Source organism: Triticum urartu, chromosome 2, assembly GCF_003073215.2.
Source record: "Triticum urartu cultivar G1812 chromosome 2, Tu2.1, whole genome shotgun sequence".
NCBI classification, from domain to species: Eukaryota; Viridiplantae; Streptophyta; class Magnoliopsida; order Poales; family Poaceae; genus Triticum; species Triticum urartu.
In genome coordinates this window covers 13536473-13551181 of record NC_053023.1, presented here as the reverse complement: position 1 = coordinate 13551181, position 14709 = coordinate 13536473, and the positions used below count along the sequence as shown (strand labels likewise).

The window sequence follows — 14709 nt, the reverse complement described above, 5'->3', positions numbered from 1 at the left end:
GATAGTTTATTTGCTACTCAAAGCGCCCGTTAAGACTAAATTGTTCAGCTGAGTCTTTGTCACGCGAGAAGGAACCCAGTTGCACTCGTACACTTGTTTGGCCATGGTACAATCTACAAAGCAGTAATTCCGGTTCAAGAATATGTTGAACAAATATATACTGGTGCATGCATTGTTAACTCGGAGACAGTTATTTCTAAACCGGAATTTTATGAAGCGGTAGTGCCTGGCTAAGGAATTCTGGCGGTTCAACAAGGGGCCTAATGGTGCATACCGGTTTGGTAATTTTTTCTACACAGGGTTAAACCGCCTGATCTAAACATTGAAACAGTTGAGATTGTGGATGCAGAAACAGATTTCACAAAAAACTTCTACAGCATTGGATCTGAAGCATGTTCAGAAAAGAAGATAAATGTTCAGAGATTCAAAACAAAACAGTGCTAAATCAATGAGCAAAGATATGTATGGATCTATGACTTTGAGATATGAAAAACTAAAGGCAGATGTTAAAAGCTACCGCTACGCAAAAGCAAAGATTCACAGGTGCATCTAGGAGCTGTCAGATGAACACGAAGCCGGTGATGAATACTAGAAGAACAGGAAACCCTAGAGCAGATCAGTGTTGAAAAGAACAGAAGATTTACCGGAGTTGAGGGAGACGCGGAAGGTCGCCGCAGTGCTCTGGTATGCTTAGGTTGATGGAGCGGCCAAAGTTGGTGCAGAGATCGACGGTGGCGGCGGAGCTCTGAAGCTAGACGGCTCGAGGAAGACGAAGCAGAAGGGCACGAAGGGGAAAAAGGAAATGACCCTTCGGTCCTATTTATGAGGAAAGGGATATGTGTCAGGCGCGAGAATCAAGGGGCCATGAAACGGAGCTGTCGCCTCGATTATCGCAGATCCATTAAACAAGGAAGTATAATGGATAGCTTCGTTATGACAGATGACGTCACTCCGGTTTACAACAATCAAAGAAGATGACATCATGGCAGTTTACCAATTTATGAGAAGATGTTGAAGATGAAGTTTTTGCTAAGGATTGACATGAACCCGTTCAAATCAATCTGGGGCCTAATGTTGGGGATATTACTACTGGGCGTAAACCGGCCAGGACAGGCCGGGTTAACTTCATCAGTAGTTGAGCATGTTGAAGCCCATGAAGGAAGAACAGGGCTTAAGGCCCACAGTCGGTTTAAAGCCTGTAGCCGTAAACCGGTGTTGGTATATAAAATTGTATTGTAAGTTAGGAATAAGTAGATACCAAACCGGATACGTCTATGAGCCGGTTCTGGGACTCTGTAAACCGACGGGCATCACCCATGTATATAAGGGGGCGACCCGGCGGCAGTTCAAGGACAACAGACAACAACTCGAGACTTAGGCGAAGCTTGTTCGCTCCCTAGTCATCGAAACCTCATCAATTCCATCACAACTAGATGTAGGCTTTTACCTTCATTGAAGGGGCTGAACTAGTATAAACTCTCTCGCGTCCCTGTGTCCGCTTTAACCCCTTCAAGCTAACCCGTCACGATGGCTCCACGACTAAGTCCTTTCATGAGGACATCTGCCGTGACAAAGCCACGACAAGTGGGATTGCTTCTTGGATGATGAAGAGAGCATTTTCATTGAATTGATTATCCACGGCTTCTCTAGGAGTGAAGTTGCTTCGGTCATGCGGATAGACACCTTCTTCAATGATTCTCCAAAGTTTAGTGTTCACATGATTTAAATGACGCTTAAAGCAATAGACCCAAGAATCAAAATCTACATTCTTCTCAATCTTAGGGGCCGGGCCGACATGATTCAAATGAGTGGAAGGAAGCGGTCCACCATAGACCGGTGGAGGTTCCACATGGGCAAAGATGCTGGTGCCATTTTTACCACTAGAAGAAGGAGCTTTCTTGCTAGGAGCTTCCCCCTTGTCGGAGGTAGCATCCGTCACCTTGTTAGCGGGATCACCCACTTTCAATGGTGCGGTGGAAAGTTTAAGCCCTTCTAAGAATTTATTAAGCATGCTTTCGACCTTGGTCGTCATGGAGGTTTTCAATGTGTCCAACGCCACATTGAATTCCTCACGAGAGATCGCGGTTTCCCCCTCTCCCATAGACGAGACCGGATTCGCACCGGAGTGCTCCTCCTCACCGTCTATGACGTCAACCATACTCTTCGGACGGTAAAGTCCTTAATAAAGAGAAGAGGCTCTGATACCAATTGAAAGGATCGATATAGTTGACTAGAGGGGGGTGAATAGGCAACTAACAATTTTAGCTTTTCTTTACCAATTTAAACTTTGCATCAAAGTAGGTTGTCTAGATATGCAACTAAGTGGGCAACCTATATGATGCAACAACAACAAGCACACAAGCAAGCAAGAGATATATCACGAATAAGCTTGCACAAGTAAAGACATTAGATAACCAAGAGTGGAGCCGGTGAAGACGAGGATGTGTTACCGAAGTTCCTTCCCTTTGAGGGGAAGTACGTCTCCGTTGGAGCGGTGTGGAGGCACAATGCTCCCCAAGAAGCCATTAGGGCCACCGTACTCTCCTCGCGCCCTCACACAATGCGAGATGCCGTGATTCCACTATTGGTGCCCTTGGAGGCGGCGACCGAATTTTTACAAACAAGGTTGGGGCAATCTCCACAACTTAATTGGAGGCTCCCAACGACACCACGAAGCTTCACCACAATGGACTATGGCTCCGCGGTGACCTCAACCATCTAGGGTGCTCAAACACCCAAGAGTAATGTGTCTGTGCCTCAGAGTGCTCTCGACAGGTAGGATTTTCCGTATCACTCGCCACCAAAACACACGAACTTTTGGCACAACCTTGAGCTTCCAGAGTCTAGACCAACACTGTTTCTGATTCTCTGAAGATTCTGTAACCGTCCCTTCCCCTAGAGCTGAATGCTCGTTATGGGTCACCAGAGCGCGGTACACGGATTTTACAGTGTAGTTCCTGGACTTTTCAGCATCCCATGCCCATGAATCAGCCCCTCCTCCAACGCCCAAAGGGATATTAAGAATAGCGTAAGCTTCTGGGGCTGTAAAGTTTTGTCTTACCAATTCAATCTTCCATGAACCCGTCTCAGCATCAATCAGGTCTGCCACATAAGGAATATCAGCGTTACCGATTTGAGCTGACGGACGAAGCGAGAGGAGACCTGAGATCCAGCTATCATGCCAAGTGGACACGGACGAGCCATCTCCGATTCTTTTTACCAAGCCGGTTTTCAGGGCCTGCCTCCCTGCAACTATTGCCCTCCAGGTGGCTGACGCATGTTTAGGAATTGTGGCATCCACAAACTCACTTGTGGAAAAGTATTTTCCTTTCAAAACTCGCGCGCAAAGAGACTCTGGGTTCGTTATAAGCATCCATCCCTGCATTCCAAGGAGAGCTCGGTTGAACAAATCCAACTTCCTGAATCCCATCCCGCCCGCAGTCTTTGGCCTGGTCAGAGAGTCCCAATCGATCCAGTGTAAGGACCTGCGGTCCACTGAGCTGCTCCACCAATATCGAGCCATGTTTGAAGAGAAACTTTTGCAGATCTTCTTCGTCAACTTAAAACAACTCATCGATAAGGACGGGATTGCCTGAGCAATAGCTTTGAGGCGAACTTCCCTCCCTACACATGAGATAAGCCTTTCAGTACCTCCTTGAAGCTTGCATCTGATACGTTCACAGAGGTATTCAAAAGTTCCGCTAGTGATCCGTCCGGTAGCCGTTGGGAGTCCCAAATAACGTTCATTAAAGGCCTCCACTGAAATACCCAATACTTCTTTTAGCTCCTGCCGAGTGGTATCAGGTGTGTTCGGACTAAAGTAAACGGAGCTTTTGTCACGGTTAACACACTGTCCCGAGAAGTCGCCATAGATCCTCAACACCTCATTCAGCCTGAGGGCACTTGTCACATCTGCTTTCAAAAAGATCAGTCTGTCATTGGCAAATAACAGATGATTGACCCAAGGAGAAAGAGGGCTAACACGTATTCCTCTGTCCACATTCACTCCCCCAAAGAAATTGAGGAGTGATGTAAAACCCTCTGCACAGAGGAGAAAAAGAAACGGGGAACTGGGATCTCCCTGTCGGAGTCCTCTTGATGGAGTGAAAAACAGTAGGAGTTGCCCATTCACCCAAATTGTGAATCTCACTGAAGTTACACACTGCATGGTCAGTCTGACGAAATTGGAGCTGAACCCCAATCGTAACATGATAGCTTCCAAAAAATGCCACTCGACCCGGTCGTACGCCTTCATCATATCCAACTTAACTGCACATACACATTTTTTACCTTTCTTGCGTCGTCTCATTGCATGAACACTTTCATAAGCAATTAAAACATTATCGGTGATGAGACGTCTGGGCACGAATGCACTTTGTTCTTCACTTATAATCTCCCCCATAAAACATCTCAACCTATTGGTGATGCATTTAGAAGCAATCTTGTACAGTACATAACATAATGATATGGGTCGATACTGAGCAATGCGCTGGGGATGTCTCACCTTTGGAATCAACGTTATTGAAGTGTCATTCAGCCCCTCAGGTAGTGCACCCCCATTCAAAAAGCCTAGGGCAGCTGGGATTATGTCATCTTTTAGTAATGACCAGTGACGTCGAAAAAATCCCGCGTAAAGCCGTCCACTCCCGGTGCCTTGGACGGTGCCATCTGGAATAGCGCAGTCCTTACCTCCTCAGCTGTGAACGGTTTGTCAAGTTCCACGCTCATTTGATCAGTCACCTTGGGAGGGACAAAAGCTAGTAGCTCGTCCATTGGCTTAAACCCCTGACTTGTGTATAGTGCTTGGTAAAAACCTTGGACTTCAGTATAGTTCTCCTCCAGCGTTTGGCATATGGAGCCATCCACCCTTTCCAATCTTTCAATCTTATTCATCCGCTTTCGCTGTGCTGCTTGGGCATGAAAATAACCCGTGTTTCGATCTCCCTCTCGCAGCCAAGGAACTCTGGGTCTCTGGCGCATCCAGATCTCTTCTTGCCGGAGTGCCTCCCGGAGTTGCTTGGCGACAGGATGCTCTTCCTCATTTGGGCCACGCCTGGCTGGCCGGTGACGAAGTCGATCAAGCTTGTCCGAAGCTTCCGAACTCTCCGTGTAAGACACCCGAACTCTTTCGCTCCCCATGTAGCTAGCGATGACTGCATGCTGTTCAGGGCATTCATAATACCTTGTAATTCGTTCAGGCCAGCTCCTTTATGTCACTCTCTAAGTACAAGGGAATCGTACTCCGAATGGGTTTGCCATACGTCCTCATATCTGAACTGCCTCGTCCTTCCTTCTCACGGCTCCGCCACACTTTCTCGCAAGTCGACCAAGATGAAACAATGATCAGACTTCGTTGTACTGATGTGGCGAACCAAAGTATGCGGGAATAGCTGGGTAAGTTGGAGGTTTGCAACCCCCCTATCGAGTCTAGCTTTGACATTTAACTCGCCACTCTGCCCATTATCCCATGTGTGTTCCACTCCCGACCAGCCAAGATCAAGGAGTGAGCAATCATCCAGTGCCTCTCTGAACGCTCTCATCTGCCACTCCGGACGTGCAGCTCGAGAGAAGTGCTCAGATGCAAACATTGTTTCGTTAAAATCCCCAACACATAGCCACGCTTCGTGACGAATCTCGAAGAGTGTACGCAGGAACCTCCAACTTTGGCGTCTATCTTCCGCCCTTGGAGCTCCATAAAAACCAGTCACTCTCCACTCTAAAGAGCTTCGAGCTTTATACCTCACCATCACATCGATATGTGCCGAGCTATAGTTTTTCGGTTCCACCTCAACCTCAGCCGACCAAAACATACCGATCCCACCACTCAACCCATTGTTGTTCACTGCAAAACAGCCCGCGAAACCCAACTGATTTTGCAGACTCTCCACTCGCTTTGCTATAATCTTCGTCTCCATCAGGAATAGGAGACCGGGCACTTCTTGCTTCACTATATTGCGAAACTCGCGAACTGCCTCCGGGTTCCCAAGCCCGCGGCATTTCCAGCTTAGACACCTCATTGGCTCTGGCAGGGCTGCAACGCAGCCTCTGCCTATGTTTCTGAATTATTGGGTGTCGGTTTCTTCTTCTTTGGCTCTCACACAAGATCTTCCTCCAACTCCCCCCTCACCTCCTGCACCCCACCTGGAACAAGCATACTATTTGTATCACCACCTTCAGTGTGCGGGCTGTTAGCGAGAAGAGGTAGTTCAACCCTCCTGTACACTTGTTTCTGCACCTGGGGTCCCCCCTTGCGCTTATTCTAATTGCCATTGCTCTTCATGGGGGACATGACTTCAGTTGCATCCTTTGCTTCAGTAGTTGATTGTCTGGTTGCTATTTTCCTATTCTGTGCTAAAGGTTGCTCCCTGTTCGAACCATCTCCTGAAGCATTTTTCCTCCTTTCGTCTGGAGCTCTCAAACCTTTCCCAAAGGGTAGATCACCATTAGCGTCTCGTGCACCAGGCGTCAGGCAGTACAAATCCGAGTGGCCTAACCGGCCGCAGGAAAAGCAGAAGTGAGGAACATTTTCATACAAGATGTCATATGGATCCATGCACTTCCTCCTTCTAGACTCAATCAAAATCCACCTCCTTAGGGGTTTGTCCACATCCACAGTGACCCTAGCCCTAAGGTACCCTGCGGTATGATCAAACTTGATATCCGTGGCCTTTTTATCTATTTGACTTGCAATCGCAACACTCCACTTTTCATCACGAAGATTAAAGGGTAAGTTCATGACTCTAGCCCAAAGTTGCAGCTTGTCAAATTTCAACTCCGAGGGTCGCATGCACTCATCAAACTTTGAAAGTATCACAACATGTTTGCTGACATGCCACGGCGAGCCCTCCCAAACACGATCCCTGTCCTTCTTCGTGGCAAAATCTGCCACAAAGGTGTTGTCTCCCACATATCTGATTCCCAAACCTTTTGGATTGCCCCAGGCTGGACGGAGAGCATTGGTGATCGTTTGGATGTGAAGAATGTTCCGATGAAGGACCTTACCCGCCAGCATCCACTTCTCCTGCTCCCCTTCCTCTAGATCATCCACGACCAGCGGGGTCGCTTCCTCCTCGGTGATCTCCAACTTCCCCATTGCCTCAGCCAGTTTCGCCCTAGCCGCCCTAGGGGACAGGGGCTCCTCCTTGCCTGCGCCAGAAGTCGGTGCCATCTTCTGCCCGGCCGATTACGCGCCCCGCCGGTAGATCCGCCGTGCGCCGCCGCAGGTCCACCCTAAAACCCTAATCGCCTTTCACAAGGCTCTGGGTTTTTTGGGGGAAAAAACCTCCTCCCTGTACGATCAGGGATCGGGAGAGCTTGGGGGGTGCGCGCTATGTCGCTAGTGCGCGACCCGTGCGCCAAATAGGAGCTGCCCAGTTGAAAGGGTGACCCTTTCTATTTTCTTAAAAAGTTCACGCACTTCAAGAAAGTTCATGGATTGTTCTAAAAGAGGTTTGCGGGCTTAAAAAAGCTTCACGAAGTTGAAATAGTTTGTGGATTCGAAAAAATTTCTTGGGTTCGAGAAAAGTTCACAAATTTGAAAAAAGTTCGTAGATCTTGTAAAAAAATATACATCATGTACAAGAGGAGGATTTGAAAGTAGTTTCCCAGCTACCTTCAACTGTATGGATGGATGTTTCTCCAAAAAAGGAACTGCATGGATGGATTGCTACCTGGTAATGACAGTGTTCTACAAAAAAACCCAGTACCCATTCTCTAGAGAAAAAAATGCCAGTACTAATAGGGCAGCAAACAGAATATGTGTAGGAAGGAGTACATCATACACTACTCGTCAAATAGTCAAGATACATGCGCTGTATCTTAATGAAAACTACCTTCAACTCCATGTCAAGTTTCTTCCTCAATCGCAGGTACAAGTACAGAGGAGGAGCCCTATTCCTGATATATATGTATTGTTCTTCTAGTATTCTAAGCTATATAATTACAATTATTCACAGTTGTGCTAGAACAACAGTGAGAAATGGAGCTCCATCTAAGAGAGAGAGAGAGCTAGGATGTGCAGTTTATCCTTCAAAGAAGCCCTGCACCGTCGTTTCTAAAGTCTCTGTGGTATATATGTCTCCTGAAGCTATCTGCAGACATGAACAAAATAGTCCTGAACTTGAACAGTTCTCAAGGCACCTTGTGTAGTCTGGCAGAATGCAATCCTGTATACGATCTTTTAGTACCTGCCGTAGCACGACATCGGGAACCTTCCAAGTTTTCTGACGATCAAACGTCTTGTTGAATTTTGAAGTAAATGCAACCAGGGACCGGCGCTGACTGCCCCACCAACAGTTGGGGTTCAAACAAGACTTGGCTGGAGTGCAAGCCTCTTCTGTGCAACTCTCAGTCCACTTCTTGAAGAGTAGCTTGAACTCGTCATCATGCTGCTTAATAATCTGCCTATCAGATAGCAGCTCATCCAACAGACCGTCTGTCTTTGTATTGAAATGATATGCATTGTTCAATAAGAAAATGTATTGCCGCTGCAGATCCGCACGGTATATGTTTGAATGTTCAGTGAGCACAGACTTCCAGCAAGTAATCACGTCATACAGAAGATGGCCAAATGAGCTGGAGTTGTCACCAGGGGCTAGAGTGGATTGCACTAAATTTCTGTGACTCCCGAAGGATTTTATTGAGCATATGAGGAAACATGTCATTGGATGAATGGCAACGTCATCCAGATGCTTTTCCATATTGGACTGTATGAAGTGCTTGATATGGCCAATTAACTTCCTGAAAGCTTCCCTCATGTTGCGTAAAATATTGGAAAAGAAATCATCAGATTCACTGGAAGCAAACTTTTGAATAAGAGGAAGGACATCCATAAGTGCCTCATAGGCAAGCAGCATGGGACAAATATGAGTGGCAGACCACACTGTCTCACTAAGACAAACTGCAATGTCCAAGAGCTTCTTGATATGACACTTTGCAAACTGGTTGAAGTAGCCTATTTTTAACTCCTCAAATGGTCGACTCTGCTCACATAGCTGATGTTGCATCAGACAGAGGACTTGGGTATTGACTTTCAACATGGTGATCAATTCTTCTGTACACTCAGAAGGATCCTTGAAGGTCCTTGTGCTTCTACGAAGAATCCATGGGACATCCGCTTCATAGAAAAAACTGTTACATAAGAAAGAGTGAGCTTAGAACTGTGAGTGAAATATTTTACCAATTTATGGAACATTTGAGGAACCAGTATTCTTGGCCAGTGTAGTCATCTTTTTGTGTCATCGTAAACATTACATGTAAATTAAAAATTTCAATAAAAAGAAAAAGTCTGCAGTCATAGATCAATTTTCAACATAAGTTACATTAACCCGAATGCACAACAATATTTCAAAACATTTTAAACAATAAGAGCAGGTTAATACAGTAGTATGTAAACGACAATATTATCAACACTCAACAGTCATGAACATTGAGGTTAGGTCAAAGAATAGATTATTTTAGGATTCAAAAGCACGTAGAGCTGCAAGCCCATTTAAAAATGACAAACAAGGTTAGCAAATGCAGCAAAACAAAGCACATTTTATGTCTCATGAAACATATCCATACATGCATCTCTTAAACTTCAATTTGCCGGCCATATAATGCAAAAAAAAAAAGAATATTCGCCATCAGTATTTCCCCTCTGCTACACTGATGATAGCAATTTAATGTTGTCTGGCCTTAAATTTCTGCTTTACTGCTCCGAAAATATCTTAATATCTTTACTACTACCTCTGTTTCAGTTTATAAGTCCTGGGCGTATACCTAGGTTGCCAATTTTATCACCCTAGTATAAACTATATAACACAAAAATTATACCTTTTGAAAGTAGAAACTCCGAAGTTTATGTTGGTATATTTTTTGAACAGTGTCTCTTTGTCCTCTGTTCCTACCCACCTACCCCTTCTTTCTCTGCTCTCTGCTCTCTACTGCACCAGATCTGTCTTCTTCTTCTCGAGTAACTAGACGACTTCATGGCCAAGATCACATCCTCCTACAGAAGAGTTCCTCGCTTCAAAATATCCACCCTTTCCATGTTCTCCCCGTAGCCAGGCCCCAGCGACTGGTCGCTGGCGGTGTTGGGGCTTCCCCTGTACGGCCAATCTGGTCTCTCTGCAACGTCCACCGAGCTCCTCACTGCCATGATCGACAAGGAGACATCCAGGGCCCATTTTCGTGCAGATCTAGGTATACACCCTCTATCCAACTAAAGTTTTTTTATTTTGAATGGCAAAATAAACTGGCTCTATTAATTAACAGGCGAACACTGTTTGCGAACCAGCATCTCATCTCTTAGTTTTTCACCAATCCGACTGCTACTGTGTACTTCCTCCGTTCCTAAATATAAGTCTTTGTAGAGATTCCACTAGAAACCACATACGGATGTATATAGATACATTTTAAGTATAGATTCATTCATTTTGCTCCGTATGTAGTCCATCTAGTGGAATCTCTACAAAGACTTATATTTAGGAACGGAGGGAGTAGTTTGGTATGTTTACATGACAAAGAAACTGAGGGTCTTAAAAAATAATAATCTGAATGCTACTCTGTGCAATTCGCTATAATTAGAGGGCGATGATAAAATGCTTTATCAGTCCCACTACTACTCTATGCAATTAGTTATGCTTAGATACTAATGTAATATAAGTTGACACATTTCAAGGATGCGAAGACAATGACCATGCTCTCCTTTGCTTCAGAAAACATTGTTTAAAAAATGAGCATGCTCTCCTTGCCTTCACTCTTTGTTTCTGAAAGCTCCCAGACTGAGGAGAAGGGGTCACATGCAAATGGTCATGCGCACACACCACACAGGTTATGGATTCAAGGTCTATGATGAAGAGTATTTTAGGAAAAGTTTCATGGTGCAGAAGGTGTGCTAGAGCTTAGATGCGGAGAGGTCTGCCACTCTGCATCCACCAGCATCCATACATCAGGATGGAGTTGAGGAAAAGGATCATTTACCAGGGATGGGATGGTAGCAGCATCTGCAGATAAAACAATCAATGGCTGCTTTGATGTGTAAGGAGCACACATGGCAGAACATGCAATGTGGTTTAGAAAGAAAAAGACGCTTCTTTGGGGATAATATCCAGGAGAAAACGCAAGTGGTTTAAGTAACAAAAGTATCAGCATTATGGCTTTAGTTGCCAAATTGAGAGTCCAGAACAAACAAAAGAAAATTATGAATTCCATCTTATTGCTGGTACTTTCTTAAAGTGAGAACATAAATGAAATGGGTTTATGTGATGCAGCATACAGTCAGAAGGTGATGTCTCAATATGTCACATTGAAACAAGGTAAGAGCCCATAAATGATTGTATGTATCTGCTTTATAAAACTTGCCAAACTGATCCAATGAGTCCTGTTAGTGTATGGCGCAATTTCGCTTCTAGATAAATATGTCCATTTTTCACTATTATTCCACAATCTCTGTTATGTACAATGGGCAACATTGAGCTTTCCTTTACCTTTTACTAGTTCAACATACTGCAGGGAGCACAATATAACACTACACTGGATGGAGCTATTAAATAGCTCGATGCCATGCAACAGTGCATGGCAAAACAACTATCTAAGGTATGCTTTGTGCTCATGCTCTGAGTTTGAGATTCCTATGTAGTTTTCATTAAGAACTCTTCTACCATGATATTCAGTTAAAGTGCATTTTGATTTGGTCAAGTGAATTTAAGAGTTGAATTAGCTACTTCACCTTCGATTCTTTTGTGGTTTAGTTGTAAATTTGTATTTAATGGAATCCTCAATGAAGCATTTCTTATGTTGGAGCAGGTTATTATTTTTTATCATAACACGTAATGCTATATAGTATTTACTAATATGAGGTTTCGAGCCTCCACATTTATCCTAAGAGGGCAAAGCTAGGCTGAAATTTTGATTGTCATATATAACCATGATGAATCTTCAGGCAGGCCCCACCTCTGATTGATTACGGCGGAGGAAGGTTGACAAGCCATCACTGGCTCCCCTCATTTCTCCCTATTGTGCAGGTCATGCACTTCTGTAGCAGCAACAGCCGACGTCAAGTTTGTAGCTTTATGCAGCCACCCACATAGCTTTTGTGGAGCACACTCTATCGAGATCCAATACCAGTCTCTCCAGCGTCAGGTCTAGAAGTATTTTGTGCAGCGCACTCTAAGCGCTCACCTGTTCCTGTCAGATCTAGAAGTATTTTGTATAGCACCCCGTGTGTTACTTTGATCTGATAAGGTCGAGACAATATGAAGCTCATGGCGACCAAGTATTGTTTTGGGACAGAACGGTTTCAGAGTAACCACAGTGACAGTATGAAATATTGCTATATAAACAAATTTTAATGTACACTATTCCATATGTCTGATATGACTGGGTAGAGAGACCATTTGTTATGCTATCATACTTGCAAACATTCAAGTGGTACTGGGCCTTTCCATTTCAAATAAAATCGATGTGTATGTTGCCCTGATTTTTATGTATAGGTCTGGCATGCAAGAGGATGAATCCGATAATCAATTAAGAACTGATGGTATCATACGCCGTGTACTATCTTTCTTCAATTCCATTCCACTAGGATAACATAGAATGAATATGTATCAAGAAACCATGTATTAGTCAACATACAAACATGGAGGTAACTCATTACCCATGTTTGTTGAGTTGTTTGTTAGTACGTATAATATGGTTCATATAGATGTTGGCTATTGCTACTCTGTCATGACATCTGAATAATGCTATATTTAAGAAAACAACCGCATTATTTGTTTAACTGTCATGACATCCAAGTCTCTATATTCATCATTCGTGGAAATTGTCACAAACATATTTTTTCCAGAGGGGTTTAGATAATGCATTGTTTAATAGAACTAGCCTGTGAGTTCACGTGATATACATGGGAGTTTCAAAGTAGGAGAAGACATACACGCTCACTAAAAGGACACTGACGTGTGGCCATAACGAGAATGGAGGACCTGGTGTTTCTAATTTTGGGACAAAAACGCAAGCACTCAACTGGGATATTTGATCTGTTAGGCCCCAGAGAAGCACAGCTGTTAAAATACTAAATCGACATAACATATTATGCATTGGGGAAATGCACAAAAAAGTGAATATATTCCTGCAGGAAACAGTGCATAGCAAGATTCAAAACAGGGAACAATTTTGCAAAAACAAATGGCCTTACTGAAGGAACAGGGGAAAGCGCATCTTGGGAATCTAGTCTATGCCAGGCTGTTACTCTTTGCTTCTAAGTTGTGTTGTACAATGGCGGTCCCAGTCTATTATATCCATGTACCCAATCTTGAAATTTTTACTAGCTGTCATTCCCAAACAAATGCAGTTCAAGAAACGCTACTCATGTCTGAATCATGACAAACGCCATGTTATTCCATCCCGATGTCATAACAGTGAGAAGAAGAAAAATGAATAAAAAAACAAAGGTGTGAATTTACCTGCACAATTTGTCTGAGTTGGCCGAGAAGGCTTGGAGTAGAATTTCCTTGTAGCCAGGCCCGAATGTCACTTCATAATTGTGGAAAATATCCTCTAGCAGGGTCATAGAGCCCGGTAAGATAAGCTGGACATGCCCAGGGTCCATGTGGGCATGTGATGGGTAATGAAGCTGTTGCGCACTGCTGCTTGCTGGATTGTCGCCACCGTCACTGGATGCATAACCGGCATAGCTGCTGCTTTCAGACTGGCACCTGCTGAGGGAGAAACAGCAGACGATGGTGTCTGCCTGGATCGAGTAGGGGGTCTGCTCAATGGACCTTTGGAGGTTCTCGGTAGCAGCGAACACCTGACCCTTGTCCCATAAGTTGAGTCTGCAAATTTCCTCTCCAGGACGTTGCATTGCAACAGCTAGCCTGGTTCACTGAGCTTTCGGATAACCAAGTAGAGCAAGAGAAAGAAGCGGCGGCGACGGTGGCGGCGGCGCAAGCAGCAGCAGCAGCAGAATGTAATCAGCACCAAGAAGGGCCATACAAAGGCTAGTGGGCACCAAGCAGCAGCAGGGGCAATCGATGCGCGGGCATCAGGATGCTGCTCCGTCGTCGCCCACGGGCAGCCCGCTGCGGCGCTGCCCGTACATGCGCCCCAGCGATCGATCCTCGCCGCAACCGAGCCTGCACTGAGACAAGAAAATTCGGAGAAAATCTTAATAAGATGGATCGACTGACGCGACTAGCTCCGGAATGGCAGATCCGACCGATCCTGCTCATAAGCGGGCACCCAAAGCCCAAAACCGAAAAAATCCCCCCAAAATAAAAAAAATGGTACCGACGAACGGGGGGAGCGGGGAGTGGGGCGGAATCGGTACCTCCAAATCGGTGCTCCCGGCCGCGTATCAGCCGCGCCGCGTCTCCGCGCCGGAATCGCTCGCGACGGCGCTCCGAGACAGAGAGAGAGGGTTTGAGCACCCACGGCGAGGCGATGGAATACTTTTCTATTTTTGAGCCTGGGCCATGGCTCGAGACGAGAGTGGCGCCTTTTGAGCGATGCACACGCCCTCCTTTTCTCGAGAAAAAGGATCGAGCCGTGCGGGCACCTTGGCCGTGGCGCTCATCTACTACCACTATAAAAAAGAAAAGAGAGGCAGATCCAAATAATTTTATCTGTCCATCTACAATATCGAATGATCCATAATCCTTCTGTGTTTAACACACCAAGCCACGCATTAAGCCACTAATCCATCCATCCTCGCTAACCTGCACCGCC

General features: G+C 45.1%; 1 protein-coding gene across 2 annotated transcripts; it reads right to left on the bottom strand.

The window, feature by feature from the left end:
* Positions 1–7735: 7735 nt before the first annotated feature.
* LOC125535139 lies at positions 7736–14518 on the bottom strand. Of its 2 annotated transcripts, none has more exons than XM_048698189.1 (3): positions 14312–14518; positions 13446–14122; positions 7736–9129 (listed from the first exon to the last, which is right to left on the bottom strand). In XM_048698189.1, the coding sequence occupies exons 2-3, from the start codon at positions 13844–13846 to the stop codon at positions 8022–8024; spliced, it is 1509 nt and encodes a 502-aa protein (XP_048554146.1). In that variant the 5' UTR covers positions 13847–14122; positions 14312–14518; the 3' UTR covers positions 7736–8021. The 2 variants fall into 2 exon arrangements, with proteins under 2 accessions (XP_048554146.1, XP_048554147.1); XM_048698190.1 differs by having other exon boundaries at positions 13446–14117.
* Between the last annotated feature and the right edge of the window lie 191 nt (positions 14519–14709).